Source organism: Lampetra planeri, chromosome 68 (genome assembly GCF_965212315.1).
Source record: "Lampetra planeri chromosome 68, kcLamPlan1.2.h2, whole genome shotgun sequence".
NCBI classification, from domain to species: domain Eukaryota; kingdom Metazoa; phylum Chordata; class Hyperoartia; order Petromyzontiformes; family Petromyzontidae; genus Lampetra; species Lampetra planeri.
Genome location: NC_136173.1, coordinates 1113756 through 1130186, shown reverse-complemented (window position 1 = coordinate 1130186; position 16431 = coordinate 1113756). Strand labels below are relative to the sequence as shown.

At 51.1% G+C, this 16431-nt stretch overlaps 1 protein-coding gene across 5 annotated transcripts in view; it reads right to left on the bottom strand.

The window, feature by feature from the left end:
* Window positions 1-16431, bottom strand: part of LOC144737350 (discoidin domain-containing receptor 2-like) — a 98705-nt gene that overhangs the window by 61777 nt on the left and 20497 nt on the right. For 4 of the 5 annotated variants that reach the window (XM_078620004.1, XM_078620006.1, XM_078620005.1 and 1 more), the window contains 2 exons: window positions 4722-4867; window positions 70-172 (listed from right to left, as the gene is read on the bottom strand). In XM_078620004.1, coding sequence (XP_078476130.1) covers window positions 70-172; window positions 4722-4812 — 194 coding nt within the window. In that variant the 5' untranslated portion in view covers window positions 4813-4867. Of the gene's footprint in view, window positions 1-69; window positions 173-4721; window positions 4868-12757; window positions 13071-16431 lie in introns of those variants that run through there. The other variant, XM_078620008.1, reaches the window with a different exon arrangement.

The window sequence follows — 16431 nt, the reverse complement described above, 5'->3', positions numbered from 1 at the left end:
CTCTAGCAGCCGACAAAGACAGTGCTCAGGGTGTCCCACTGGCCCAAACTTCCCCCACGGCGGTCTCACCTGCCGTACTTGGCGGCCGTGCTAGAATACCACTGGCTGGAGGCCGTGATGTCATCGTCTGGGATGAGCCCATCCTGCACACCCAGCGGATACCGGCACGAGCCTGCAAAGGACAAAGGTACAAATATCAGGTACTAAATTGTGGTACGGTACGATTTTCTTTTTAAGATACTGCACAAAATGATGGTAAGATTTTTTTTTTCGAGTAGGAAATACGAAACAAACTATCATACCGTTCCATACTGCTACCCTAGCTTGAGCTCTAAGACCCCCTGAATAGCCTCAAAAAAACTGTTGGGGAAAGTGCTGATAGGTAGTGTTGCCTACGAAGGCTGGCAGGGCACACAAGGGGGTGGGTGGCCAGCACCACGCCCGGCCGCCTTTGTATCCCCAGTGGTGAGTTTTTACACATCACACCGGGTTTTTACACACCACACTGGGTACTCATTTCGGACTGAGTCAACCTAGGGGAGGCCCAGGATAGGTTCACATAATTCTCACTGGTGGTGGCCATAAGCAGGAATCGAACTTGGGTTACAGGATTGGTAGCACAGCATGCTAACAGCTACACACACAGACAGATATATAAAGAGAGAGAGAGGTATTGAGACATAGACACACAACAACAACAGCCACCATTTGCCACTAAGTGGCAATCAACCCGGTCTGTGCACACTTCTTGCGATGTTTTTCACCAATAGAATAGTGATGATCAAGACGGCAGTTTCTAACTTGAAGGCAACACATTCTCCCGGTCTGCCATCCGAGTTTGATCAAACTGGAACCACTGCAAAACTCGAGACCCTGGCACCAAAATTGGAGCCAGAGGTGTCGATGTTCATCACACGGCCGCACAAATAAGACACTGCCACTCGACTGCATCCGCATGGCGATTCTAAAATCATGCTCAGACGGCGTTTTCGCCACTGATTGTCCAACTGGCAAATATTTCATTCAGCGAGGGGTTGTTATGCAGACCGGTTTACAATTATGCAGGTAACACCGCTCGAGCCAGTGACCCTGCAAACTATCACCCAATCTCAAACCTGAGTGCGATTTAAAAGGTCAAAGAGCACCCTGTGTCTTAAGCAGTTACTTCCCCATATCACTGCGACGGGCAGATTCAACCAGTTGCAGTTGGCGTACCAAAAATTCCACAGCACTGAGATGGCTCTCTTAAAGATCACTGATGACCTCTGCATGATCATGAATGACCGGTGCATGACAGGGTTGGTTGACCTCGATTTCTCAACACCATCGACCATGAGATACTCATCGGGTGGCTACGGTCAAGGTTTGGTGTATCAGGTGGTGGATTGAGCCATATCCTACATGATCGATCACAGTTCATCAAGCTTGGTGATGAACAGTCATTAAGTATGCTGTGCCTAGTTGGCATACCACAAGGGTTCATCCTTAGGCTCTTCCTATTTTCAACATGCGTCTTAACGATCGGCGATGTCATCTCATCGCATGACATGCTGATGATACACAATTGCACACCGCAGTGAAGTCAACGTTAGATATGGAGAGCCTCGATAACCTCAAAGGTTGCGTGCAATTGGTGCACGTGTGGTTTTCAGGAAACTAAATGATATTTGATTCAGGAATATCTGAGGTTCTACTGGTTGGCACTCGGGCTCAGGCAAAAATACGTGTGGGAGATACAGGTGTGGTGGTTCCAGACTCCACAATTCAGTATTCTACTCACATGCCCCAGCTAACGCAGCCTCGTCTTTTTGAGGAACTCACTGATGGAACTGGCTAGATTTCTCAAGGGTGTTCCTATAGAGGGGTCCAAGTTTCGCAAGTATAGAAGGGGAAGGGCATAACTGTAGCCGAGCAGACCCAGAACTGCATATGGAGCGATAGCTCAGGCCGCTTCCACAAAGTGTGTTGATTGGGAGGTGAGCCCACAGTAGCATGGGGCTTACAGCTTCCCACGCCTCACCACCGTGTTCCCATGCCTCCTTCATTCTTTTTTGTCAGAAGAAGAGCCATTCTCTGTTGTTTAGCAGCCTCCTACCTCAAGTAGAGGACTGTCCACCCCTCATGGTGACTGGAGCCAGAACCAGTCCACCGGACCTCCTGGCAGTACCGATCCATCTACTGACAAAGGAGTGGCATCTTTCGAACATTCCGCGTGGCCACCCGCAGTGGTTTTTTTTGCCATTTCTGGAGGAATCCTGAGAGTATGAGTTCAGTCTCCTGGCTCCACCAAATGGGGTTTGGCCAGGAGACATTAGATGCCTGGCCCCCTCGGGCCTCTGGCACAAGCTTAGTTTGATTTTTTCCATGTATTCATCTTCTTGGTTCTTTCGGTAAAGTCACGTAGAAGGGAAGTAATAAAATAATAAAAATAAAACATTATAAAATAATTCTCACGACGTTTCGGCCACAACGCAAGCAACCGTCCTCAGGTGAAAACCAGGTCTGTCGAGGCGACAGCGTCTGAATGAAACAGCACACGTGCTTGGAGCATATATAGAAGCTGGGTTGGAAGGGGGGGAAAGGGCGCCTTGACAAAATAATTTGCATATCAAGAGGAATTTAGCATATTTATGGGAAATGCAGGTATGTGATTAGTACTACGTATGCCCGTGCATTATGTAGGATTAGCAGCATCAAAGGGAGGGGATATGGGAAATGCAGGTATGTGATTAATGCTACTTATGCCCGTGCATTATGCAGGATTAGTAGCATCAAAGGGAGGGGATAGGGGTAGCATTAATAAAGGGAAGAAGTGTTAATAGTATGTAGCTGCAGTAACTAAAACCACCACGTAAACAACTAAAGTATAAACTACATAGTATCATCAGTATACTAAATATACTCTACAATAAGCTGAGTTACTAACAGTAAGTAATACATTACAATTCTACATTGTAAAAAATATAATATGCTTCCATCTAAACTTTATTCTCTTACATCACGCGAGTCTACACCATACTATATACTGCCATAGACAAAACCAACATTAAATGATATACTGTATTGCTATGTATTATTCTACCCAACCTAATGTATATCACACTGCTGTATATTCACTATACAATTACGATACTATATATTACTTTGTACATTTTATTAAGCATATACATTTTTATACTATTTGTTATTATACACTGTACGATTGACCGTCGTATGAAAGATACTAAGAGGAAGCAAGGAAATATGTCAATGGGAGAGTAGTGACGGAAACTTGCAGCGGAGCAAAGAATCCATTCCCTGCGGATAATACAATGCCAGTGAGTGGAACGCGGTCTGAAAGTCACCGTAAACGTGAACACAATCAGTTAAGATCCGAAATATTTTATTACGTCCTTCCAATCATTGCTGAGCCAGAATCCATCTTCTCGGTTGAAATTGTCTCTGTGTTTGTATATGTGGATCGCCTCATAAACGAATCTCTTATGGTAGCCAGATGGCTTGCAGAGAACCTCTGTCTTGGAGAAGTCAATGTCATGTGAGCCCACTGAATTGTAACAGTGATCTGCCACGGCTGAGGTGTTTGTCCTACCGTGTTTCAAGTCTGCTTTTATGTTCACGGATGCGGTCCGAGACATGTCGTTTGGTTTCTCCAATGTAATTGCTACCACAGAGGCAACTTAGTTTGTAGATGCCAGGGTACTGTATGTCTGGAACCACATCTTTTACAGACGGAACCAGATCACGGATTTTATGTACTGTGTTGAATCGGACCTGGATCTTGTGTTTTATCAGGATTTTGGAGATCTTTTTTGTGACCCCAGCAATGTAGGATCCTTCTTGATGGTTGGAGTGATGGCTTTGCGGATTGTGTAGTCGGAGTAACCATTAGCCTTAAGAGCTTGGCGTACGTGTTTGAGTTCACTGGCAATGTGTTCCTGGTCGGATATGCATTGGGCTCTATGGTATACAGTCTTGATGAGGGAATTCTTCAGGAATGGATGGTGGTGGGAATCCGGTTTCAGGTAAGCATCCGTATGGGTGGCTTTCCTGTAGACAGAGTGGCTCATTGAACCATCAGGTCTCCTTTTAATTAGGACATCCAAAAATGGTAGCTTGCCATCTTTTTCGACTTCCATGGTGAATCTGATGGCTGGGTGTATGGAATTGATGTGGTCGAGAAATTGGTCTAGAGCAGGCCGGCCTTGTGGCCAGATGACAAAAGTGTCATCTACGTACCTCTTCCATAAAGTCGGGCGTAGAGTGGCAGTCTGGATGGCGTCAGTCTAAAATTTATCCATGAAAATGTTCGCTACAACCGGAGATAGGGGGGAGCCCATTGGGGTGCCCTCAGTTTGCTTGTAGAAAGTTCCATTCCAGGTTAAGTATGTATTGGTTAAGCAGTGTCTCACCAGGGGGGGGTACCCCAGTATTCAGTCCTTGATGAACCAAGTCTTCATGATTGCGATGGTGTATTTTAGCGGTAATTGAAATGAAGGCGGAGGAATTACAAGCCCCTTGCACCCGTCCAGATTCCCAATTGACTGCTGTGGTGGTTACAAAAGATGTCAGGATCAACTGGTTAAAATCGGCCTTCACCCCCAATGGTATTGCTCACCACAGCTTTACCATCCGGCGTACCACCGTAGTCACACACACGAACATATACTCTCTTTCACACACACATTCGCACAGCACAGCTGCTCGATTGAGCATCAACTCACTCAGCAGGAACTGCCCATTCACAGCTGCAGCCGAGACGATGAGCAGAACCAGCCCAGAGCACGGTCCAGACGGCGGCCCAGAGCCTGACATGATGGCAGCCGTGAGCTGCGATCCACCGGGTGGAACTTCATGCGAACTTTAGGGCCTGAACAAAGACAAAGACAGAGATCCGCGTATAGCCATGAAGAACAGACTTTTGTGGAAAGTACTGTTAGCGAGCACCTATGAAAGGCGGAACGGTACACAAGGTGGTGGGTGGCCAGCACCACGCCCGGCCACCTTTGTCTCCTGAGTGACAATGTTTACACACCGCACCAGGTACTCATTTGAGACTGAGTTGACCTAGGGGAAGCCCAGAACCGGTTCAGATCTTTGTCGCTGGTGTTGGCCGTGAGCAGGAATTGAACCCTGCTCGACGGGTTTGTAGCGCAGAGTTCTAACCATGACGCTACCGCTCCCAGGGCCTGAACACACACACACACGGTGACATACAATACCTGTCAACCCTTATTAGTGCCTACCTTATTACAGTCAAATTCAGACCTTATTGGTCACCCCGTGCCCTTAAAAATCTCAACGTTCATCCTACAAAGTCCCATCACGAGGGAGAAACATAAGCAAATCGACACATTTTTATATTTTGCCTGTATTGAAACGGCTTTACGCCGTATGGACCTGACAACTCAATTTACCTGCACAAAAATACGGGGTAAACCGTGTAGGTTAACAGGTATGAAATAGACAAAGACACACACGTATTGGGTGGTATACACCGGTGGTGAGCAGTATAATAAATATAGTCTAAATATGTATTTATATTGCCACGATTCATAAAGCCCCCAGTCACAACATCTTGCGGGATAATGGTGGTGTTGTGTCAATATCGGTTTGTCGTGAAGTCAAAGCGATCGGAAGAGGAATGTTTATTTGAGCGGCTGAAGAGGAAGCTTCACCGTCTGTTGCCGTATATCAGCAACCCAGCCCTGATGACAATTGGCTGGCTCTATGTTCCAAAGGCAAGATTTGACTCGTGTCCTACCTAGACTTGGTCAGACGGTTCCCTGATTCTACGGAACCCAAATCAACAGTCAATACTGACCCTTTGTAGCAAGTCTCAGTCGACTGAATACACTTTGGAATCGCATTAAACGTAGTGACAGGGTCAATGAAAGATCGAAATAAAACAGATTTGATTATTCAAAAGTTTATTTGAGAACTGCTTTACGAAGACCGGTGTGTTGTCATGCTGCACTGGTGTACCGCCATCACGGACACATATTTTGGGCGACAGGGGTGGCACAGTGGTTACACACGTGCCTCACAGCACGAGGGGACTGGGTTCAATTTCAACCTGGGTGCCTTTCTGTTCTACCCCTGTTTTACAGAGGCAGAGAGTGAGTGGGGGTTTGTATGTTCTACTTCTGTTCTACAGAGTGGAGTTTGTGTGTTCTACCCCTGTCCTACCGAGTGAGTGAGTAGAGTGTGTGTGTTCTACCCCTGTTCTACAGAGTGAGTGTGTGGAGTGTGTGTGTTCTACTCCTGCCCTACAGAGTGAGTGAGTAGAGTTTGTGTGTTCTACCCGTCCTACAGAGTGAGTGAATGGAGTTTGTATGTTCTACACCTGTCCTACATAGTGAGTGGAGTTAGTGTGTCCTACCCCTGTTCTACAGAGTGAGTGAGTGGAGTTGGTGTGTTCTACCCTTGTTCTACAGAGTGAGTGAGTGGAGTTGGTGTGTTCTACCCTTGTTCTGCATTGGCTTTCCTCCGGGTTCTCAGATTTCCTCCCTGAACTACGCAAAAATAAAACCCCCATACAAATGTAACTGTAATAGGGCAAAAATTCCAATGGTGAACATTACTTGCACATTTCTCAATTGGGATCACACAAAGACAAATATCCCCCATATAGTATTTGCAGACTTGTTGGGGCAAGTGCTGTTAGTGAGCGTCTACGAAGGCCGGCTTGGGACACGAGGGGGTGGGCGGCCAGCACCACGCCCGGCCGCCTTTGTCTCCCTGGGGGCGATGTTTATACACTGGGCTAGCTACTCATTTAAGACAGAGTCAACCTAGAGAAGGCCCAGAACTTGCTAGGATATTCGTCACTGATGTTGTTCACGACCAGGAATCGAACATGTGTCACCAGATTCGTAGTGCCGTGCACTAACCCCCAAACAAAGACAAAGATCCCCCATATAGCCTTAATAGACTATTGGGGCAAGTGCTGCTAGTGAGCACCTATGTAGGCCGGACGATGGGGTGGGTGACCCGCACTATGCCCGGAAGCCTTTGTCTCCCCAGTGGCGATGTTTGTATACACCGCAGCAGGTACTCATTTGAGGGGGCTGCGTCGACCTAGGGGAGACCCAGGACTGATTCAGATATTTGCAACTGATGTTGTCCGTGACCAATAATCAAACTTGCGTAGCCAGGTTCCACACACACAAACATGGCTACACATACACAGAAATGTTTAGACACGATAATCATTAACTGAAAGATATGTTAGTTTAAAAACACACATTCATCCATTTAGGCAGCTCCTGGAGTCCAGGTCTCAGGATCAGTGTCTGATCAGGTCTCAAGATGAGTATCTTCAATTAAGACCGGGTCTCAGGTACAGTGTCTTCAATTAAGACCGGGTCTCAGGATCAGTGTCTTGAGTTGAGACCGGGTCTCAGATCAGTCTCTCGTGTTGACACTGGGGGCTCAGTGTTGAGTTAAGACCGGGTCTCAGGATGAGTGTCTGGGTCAAACACTAATCCTGCGACGTAGTCTCGAGACACTGAGACACTGACCCTGGGATAGTGTTGCTCCACACTAAGTGAACCAGACGTCACTTGAAGAAGGAATCTCGGATGTAGCTCCGTGATGTCTGCTTCCGGGGGAGCATTCTCTAACGCCAAGATGTGGGCTGCTTTGCGATGTTTCCGAATGGATTCCATCTTCTCACGATGGCGGTAGCGCAATGGCGATGAAGTTGGGTAAATATAGTTACATTATTGCAAGGGAGTTTAACACGTAGTAGGTTTTCGCGACCAATATCCATAATACAGGTTTTTTTTGGGTTAGATCGCGTAAATATATAAATGTTTTGTGAAACACGCCACCACCTGACACAGCCAATTAGTCAGGTTTGTTACGTAAACAGAACATGCCAATTCCTTACTAGTACAGCACTAACCGGTGTGTTGGAGAGCCAGCCCACAACATGTACAATTTGATTAAGCTAGTTGTAATTTTAACACGTAGGCTTGGCTCTCTAACACACCGGTTAGTGCTGCACTCGTGACGAATTGGCATCTTCTGTTTACGTGACAAACCTTACTAATTGGCTGTGTTGGGTGGTGGCGGGTTGAACGACACATTTATATATTTATGCGATCTAACCCAAGAAAAACCTCTATTATTGCAAGGGATTCTTCCATACTTCCCATGCACCGTAACTGATATTATCCAAACATCCCAATGTCAAAAAATATACCACAAAGAATGACTCAATTGGGATTAAATGAAACTGGTACAGGGCAAACATTCCAATGGTGAACATTATCTGCAACATTTCTCAATTGAGATCACACGAAGACAAAATATCCCCCGTATAGCCTTTGCAGACTTGTAGGGGCAAGTGCTGTTAGCGAGCGTCTACGAAGGCCAGCACGGAGCACGAGGGGGTGGGTGACCAGCACCACGCCCGGCCGCCTTTGTCTCCCTGGGGGCGATGTGTACACAATGGGCCAGCTACTCATTTGATACCGAGTCAACCTAGAGCAGGCCCAGAATTGGTTCAGATATTCGTCACTGATGTCGTCCACGACCAGGAATCGAACTTGTGTCTCGCTAGCTTTGTGGTGCTGTGCACTAACCACCAAACAAAGACAAAGATCCTCTGTATAGACTTAACAGACTATTGGGGCAAGTGCTGCTAGCGAGCGTCTATGAAGGCCGGACAATAGGGTGTGGTGGCCAGCACCATGCCCAGCCGCCTTTGTCTCCCCTCAGCAGCAATGTTTTACACCCCGCACCCGGTACTTATTTGCAGTTGAGTAGACCTAGGGGGAAACCCAGGGCCGAATGTTCAGATGATCGTCACCGGTGTTGGTGGACGTGAGCGGGGATCGATCTTGGGGGTGGCCGGGTTCGCAGCGCGGGCGGCGCTAACCGCTGCGCCACCGCTCGATCGGGATCCCACACAGCACACGGCAGCAGCAGCCGCAGCACCCGCTGCCTGCCGAGTGGACAAAGAGCCTCGGGCGAACGCTCGGCCGGGGCTAAACAAGCGGAACAATGAGAATCATCCGCAATGAGTTGTGATTAACGCAATGAGTGGTTAACGCGATGAGTGGCGAACGCGATGAGTGGCAAACGCGACGAGTGGTGAACCCAATGATTGGTGAACGCGCTGAGTAATGGTGAACGCAATCAGTGGTGGTGAACGTGATGAGTGGTGGTGAGCGCAAGGAGTGGTGAACGCGATGAGTGGTGGTGAACGCGATGAGTGGTGGTGAACGCGATGAGTGGTGGTGAACGCGATGAGTGGTGGTGAACGCGATGAGTGGTGATGAATGCAATGAAGAGTGGTTAACGTGATGAGTAGTGGTGAACGTGATGAAGAGTGGTTAACGCGATGAGTGGTGAACGCGATGAGTGGTGGTGAACACGATGAGTAGTGAATGCGATGAGTGGTGGTGAACGTGATGAAGAGTGGTGAACGCGATGAGTGGTGAACGCGATGAAGAGTGGTGGTGAACACGCGATGAAGAGTGGTGAACGTGATGAGTAGTGGTTAACGTGATGAGTGGTGGTGAACGTGATGAGGAGTGGTGAACGCGATGAGTGGTGGTGAACACGCGATGAGTGGTGGTGAACGTGATGAGTGGTGGTGAACGCGATGAAGAGTGGTGAACGTGATGAGTGGTGGTGAACGTGATGAGGAGTGGTGAACGCGATGAGTGGTGGTAAACGCGATGAGTGGTGAACGTGATGAGTGGTGGTGAACACGCGATGAGTGGTGGTGAACGTGATGAGTGGTGGTGAACGCGCACCCTCCTGATGGGACACTCCGGGAGAGGAATGTGAAGTCCCCCCCCCCCTCTGCCCGCCCCGCTTGGCACGCCGACAGAGATGCCAACCCGGAGCCAGGATTTGCAAAGACGCTTTTTGCCACACCACTGTGTGGTTGACAAATAAATAAATAAAATGCTTTTTCATTACAGAGAGAAAAAGAATATCCCACCCTTTGCAAAGCCACGGAGCTCTACAAACAATAAACATGGGCAGCTTCGATAAACTCTGGATGGCTTTCACCAACAACCCAAGAAAAAAGCTAGTCATTTGAACAGTACTCAGATTCATATTCTTGGTTCTTTCGGTAAAGTCACGTAGAAGGGAAATGATAAAATAATAACATTTCCTTCTACATGACTTTACCGAAAGAACCAAGAATATGAATCCCTGCAGTCACGAAAGCTTTAAATCAAAATTTAGAACTCAGATTGTAAATGTTGTGGATTTGCTCACCCACACACAATCGGTGTGTTACTATTAACTCCTGATTGTACTTGTGCTCAGATTGTACTCAGATTGTACTTGTGCTCAGATTGTACTTGTGCTCAGATTTTAAATGTTGTGGATTTGCTCTCCAACACACAAGCGGTGTACTGTACTAGTAACGAAATGGCACGTTCTGTTTACGTGACACAACCCTCATTAATTGGCTGTGTCGGGTGGTGCTGGGTCTAACGACACATTTATAATTACGCGATCTAACCCCCCCCCAAAAACTACATTTTGAAAGAAAAAGAGGCCTCCAAGCGATTCGAGGAAGGGCCCCTTCGGCCGTGACTGCCACAATCACTGCCGGCAACGGGGGTCTAAAGTTCAAGGATTGTGGCTTATTCAGTCACCCCTGCCTCATGGTTACCGTCGTTAAGGCCGTACGGATCAAGTGGTTGGCCTGTGCATCTGGGGTTGAGTGAGTGTGTGAGTGTGTGTGTGAGTGTGTTGTTGTTGTTGTGACCTGCAGTGTTGTGAGTGATTGGGTGAGTGAATGGGTGGGTGAGTGTCTTGAGTGAGTGTGCGGATGTGTGATAGGATGAGTGTGATAGAGGGGAGTGTGTGAACGAGTGGGTGATTGAGTGAGTGTGTTGTGTGAGTGAGTGTGTTGTTGTGTCAGTGAGTGGGTGATTGAGTGAGTATGTTGTTGTTTGAGTGAGTGGATGATTGAGTGAGTGTGTTGTTGTGAGAGGTCTTCTAGGCCACGGTCATTCCCTCCCTTCTCTACGCTTGCGAAACGTGGACCCCCCTAAGGGAGCATCTTCGCCGGTTGGAAACATCTAGGCTGGCCTGCCTACGATCCATCCTGGGTTTAACCAGGCTGGATTGTGTGAGGAGCTCACAAATCCTTGAAAGATCTGGGCAAAGTCCCATCGGTGAGCTCCTCCGGCAGGCAAGGATGCATTGGCTGGGTCATGTAGCCCGCATGCCCAGCCACCGCATGCCTAAACAGCTTTTGTTCGGCCGGATCGAGGGGGCTAAACGTGGCCTCAAGGTGCACTTGGCCTGGCACAAGCGTCGTGGTGACGTCACCGCCACTTAGTGGCGAATGGCGGTTGTTGTTGTGTGTTGTTGTGTGAGTGTGTTGTTGTGTGATTGTGTTGTTGTGCGAGTGTGTTGTTGTGCGAGTGATTGGGTGATTGAGTGAGTGTGTTGTTGTGTTAGTGAGTGGGTGATTGAGTGAGTGTGTCGTTGTTGTGACCGACAGCGTTGCGAGTGGGTGAGTGACTGGGTGAGTCATTGGGAGGGTGAGTGATTGGATGGGTGAGTGTGTTGCTGTTGTGACCTGCAGTGTGGTGGTTCAGTGAGTGCGTGAGTGTGTTGTGAAGAGCGACGCTAACACCAACGAGTCGAGCGCCAGGCGGCTAAACCACAGCAAGTTGGCAAAGTAGGGAGCACAGCTGGTGCAGTGGCCAGTCGTCTCAGTTAGTTAACCCATGGCACTAGGGTCTGTCCCGTGACCTCCTGCCAGCAAACATTCGACACTTCACGTGGTTCTAAAGTGCACATAGCCTGGCACAAGCGCTGTGGGGACGTCACCGCCATTTAGTGGCGATTGGCGGTTGTTGTACCCTGCAGGGTGGTGCATGAGCCGGTGTGCAGATGAGTGAGTGGGTGAGCGATAGGGGAGAGTGTGTGAGTAAGTGGGTGATTGAGTGAGTGAGTGTGTTGTTGTTATTGTTACCAGCAGTGTTGCGAGTGAGTGAGTGATTGGGTGATTCATTGGGAGGGTGAGTGATTGGATGGGTGAGTGTGTTACTGTTGTGACCTTAAGGGTGGTGAGCTCTTCTGGCAGGAAAGGCTGCGTTGGCTGGGTTACGAAGCCCGCATGCCCAACCACCGCATGGCCAAGCAGCTTCTGTTTGGACGGATAGCAATAAAATGGCATGGCGTGGCCTAGAGAAGCGATGGAGTGATGTGGTACGGGATGAAATGGAGCCGAGTGGAATTGCCAACGACTGGTACCAGCGGTGTAAAGATCGGCCTCTGTGGAGGAGCATCGTGAAGGACACTACTGGGCAGTTGCGACGCTCACAACAACAGCGGAACTCTGGGCAGCTAAAAAGCGGCCAGTTGGTACAGTAGGGGGCACATCTGGTGTGCATCTACCAGTCATCTCAATCAACCCATGGCACCTGCAGGGTCTGTCCTGAGACCTCCTGCACCTAGCCTGGCAGTAGGTGTTACAGCTGGTGTCCATCTACCGGTCATTTAAATCAGTCAACCCAAGGCACCTGCAGGGTCTGTCCCGAAACCTCCTGTCATCGAGCCTTCAACACTTCATGTGATAGCCTCAAAGTGCACCTGGCCTGGTATGGGCGCGTGGGGACGTCACTGTCACTTAGTGGCGAATGGCGGTGGTATTGGGATTAGGGTGATATGACAGTCTGGTAGATCCGAGTCCTCAACACGGCCGGACGAATCAATGTGTAGAGGAGTAGTGTGATGACGTCATGTCATGGGTGCTGTAAGGGGATACCTTCGGAAGCAGTGGCAGGTCCGAGCGAAGGGGAGGAGCCGCCCAAAGGGTACTTAACGGGGACCCCGTGACGAAGGCGGGCTCGTTGTGGGAGCCCGGAGTGTGGATCAGCTGCAGGAGGTCTCTCCCGCTCGTGACCAGATAGTGTTGGCTGAACCCCTGTCCGGGGTCGATGAGTGGGAGAGCCGAAGAGATAGCCGAGATTAGGACTCCAAGAAGTCTGTGAGAATCGGCCAGGAGTGAGTGGGGTTCTTCTCTCCTCGGCCGGGCGGTGTTGGATGAACCCCGTCCTGGTCCGAGTGAGAGAGCCCAAGGGATAACCGAGGTTAGGACAAGAAGAGCTCGGGGGTCCATGGGAAGGACAGAGTATAGAGAACAACTACCCCTGGTGTGAGACCGAGTGTTTCAATCGTGTTCATAAACGGCAAAAGGCCTTACAAAAAGTTCTGTCTCCGTGTGGTTCTACGACGCAACAAAAGCATTGAGTTCATGGAAATGTAGGGGTGATACGCGCTGGCAGTAGGGATCGTGGGGCAGCGCGTGGTGATTGGCTGTGTGTTGGTGACGCGCGCTGACAGTGAAGGATCGTAGGTCAGCGCGGGGTCATGGGTTATGTGATGGTGATTGGCTGTGTGTTGGTGACGCGCGCTGACAGTGATGGATCGTGTGGCAGCGCGTGGTGATTGGTTGTGTGCGCTGACACAAGCTGGAAGAAGGGATCGTGTGGCAGCGCGTGGTGATTGGTCGACTAGGGTGGGTGCTCACATCGCGATCCGCATAGGCTCCGTCTCCTCGGGAGCGGAGGGCTATATAAGGCGGTGCGCGCGGGCGCTCGGGGAATTGGTGACCAGTGAAGACGGAAGACGGAGGAGGAAGAGATAGGGCCCTGAGACACCTAGTCCCGCTGTCCTTGTAAGGACCGGGACCCTGTGTGGCTCAGAGGCGGGACCTTGGGACCCGGGGCCGGACGTCCGTGTGAGGGCCGGGCCGCGGGACCCAGTGGTCGTGACCCATACCCAAGCTGGGGTGGATCTGGAGGTTCCCCCGGATGCTACGGGGCTGGGATGCCTGTGTGTGTGTAGCCGGGTGGAACGTGTAGCGTGAGCCGTAGTAACCACACGTGTCGGGTGGAACGTGTAGCGTGAGCTGTAGTGACCACACGTGTTATTGTGGCAAGACAAGTGTTAATAAAGTGTGCTACCCGTCAAGTGGTCTCCCGCCGTAGTTTACGATACTACAACTGGCGTCAGGAGTGAAACAGTCTTCCTGCCATGGATACCAGGAAGACTCATCGGACTCATGAGTGTGACCGGGAGGAAAACCACGACGACTCGGGCCAGCAGGCATCAGGGGGAGAAGAGGAGGAGATGCCGGCGCCACAGGACCCCTCATGGGCGCCCAACAAGCGGCTGGGGGCTGATGCCGGACTCCGTGACGCGCACTCCCGCCTGGCAGAGCTACTACTCGCTACGGCGTCCATCCTAGCGGAGATCACCACGTCTGGAGGAGCGAGAACGTCGACGGACATTGAAAGGGCTCGCGTTGCTGATTCCCGCCAAAATGACTTTGAAATTCCCGCCATTTCTGCTGAGCAGCCATCTTTTGGCGGAAACTGCGAGCAACACGTGGCGGGAGTCCTCCAATCCCTGCCGCTTACGTCATCAGCGCGCGCTACGGGCCGCCATCAGCCACCCGCCATAGGGGCCACCATTTTGCAGGTCGACGGTGCGGCACGGGAGAGTCACGAGGCAGAGGACGACATCATTTTCCAGCAGCGTCTTCCCGCGTTGACAGCCTTCAAGGCGGACGGCGGGGACTGGGGTGCATTCCAGCGAAGATTTCGCGCCCATCAAGAGATGTCGGCCTGGTCCGACGCTACGGCGCTGCGGGCACTGCCTGCCATGTTGGACGACAACGCGCTCGTGGCCTTCAGGTCCGCACCGAGATCGGCCCGCTCCACGCTCAAGGCTGCACTGGGCCTCATGGCCAAAGTGTACGGACCACCTTCGGCCTGCCACCACCAATTTTACGACCGACGGAAGGCGGACACGGAGACCGCGCTCGCCTACCGCACGGCGTTGTTGGCTCTCGCTGACGCCGTGTTCCCTCGTATGGACGAGGAGGGGCAGGACGCTATGGTTTTGGAACAACTGTTCAAGTTGGCGCAGGACCTGGGGGTCCCCATCAACACAGCCGACAAAGTGGACATATGTTCGTGTGTTGCAACAAGTATCCAGGCGCACGAGGTCCTGCAGCGGAAACAGGTGGTCGTCTGCACTGCTGCCGCGGTCTCAGCTCCGGTCCGGTGGTCACCGAGCCCCAGGTCGTTTGCCCACGGGAGGAGGCGTTCGCTGCTGCACGACCGGGGGATTGGAGGTCGGGGGGTCGGTCGCCTCTGCGATCGACCCGCAAGCTGGAGCAACCGAGACCTCCGACGTCCCTCATCACGTGCTACAACTGCGGCCTTCGGGGCCACGTGGCGTCCGGGTGCCGCGCTCCACGTCAGCGTGCCACGGGACCTCGGCTGGACGACGACCAAGGCCCCAAGTCGTCCCAACTACCCCCGGCAAGTCGCGGCACTTCACATGCTCGGCCTACATACGCGACACACATGGGCCGTCGCTTTGCGGCGGAGGATGTGCGATTGGGGGTCGGGGATTCGGTTCGGAGAGGGGGGTTCGTACGGGGCCGGGGGGACATTAAATGGTCCGAGTTGGGCCACAGAATAGTGGCCGCGGCGGCCGGTTCGTCAGTCCTTACGGGATTCATAGACGGGGTCGAGGTCAGGGTGCTGGTGGACACGGGAGCGTCGGCGACTATAATTTCCGACCTCATTTATAACATTCTCTCCGTTCAATGTCGACCTCTGCTTCCGGTGGACGTGCCATTTTACGCGGCAAATGGGGGCTCGTTGGGTATTATCGGTCAGATTCGGGCGACCATTTGCATAGGGGATATTAAATTGGCGGGACCTGTTTTCGTCTCCTCTTCCCTAGCGGTTCCTTGTCTGTTGGGCACAGATTTTTTGGCTAAGATGCCCATTAAAATTCTCGTGGATCAATGTTGTATTGAGCTGCCATCGGGTCGCCTTTTTTCTTTTTTATCTAACCCTACTGAAATACGGACGGCGTGCGCGACGATCCAAGCGCTAGCGAAACAGACGGTGCACGTGCCCCCGGGTTCGCAGATGTTGATACCCCTCCGGTTGCAGAAGCCATTGGGTGGGGTGACTGCGGGACAAGGCGTGCTTTTGGGTCCATCGAATAGAGCTGTCGGGGGTCTGGATTTGGCGGTGGCTCAAACGTTGGTTCGGGCTGACGGGGACCCGTTCGTTATGGTGTTAAACGTTGGTTCGCGGCCGGCCGTTATTCCGCAGGGCACCGTGCTTGCTCACACGGCACGGGTCCCTGCGGAAGAGCGCCTTATTGCACATGTTGATCCCGTCCCGGCGCAGAAAATTCTATCGGGTGATGACATTGAATGGGTCGATTCGCTGTGTGCGGACTCCAGTGATTTGTCAAGGGTGCAATTGGGTGCGCTGTGCGCTCTGCTGATCGAATTCTCCGATGTGTTCAGCAAGCACAAATATGATATTGGGTGCATGGACCTGTTACGCCACCACATTGAAACAGGCGATGCGGCACCAGTCCGGCAGAATCCCTTCCGGCTGAGTC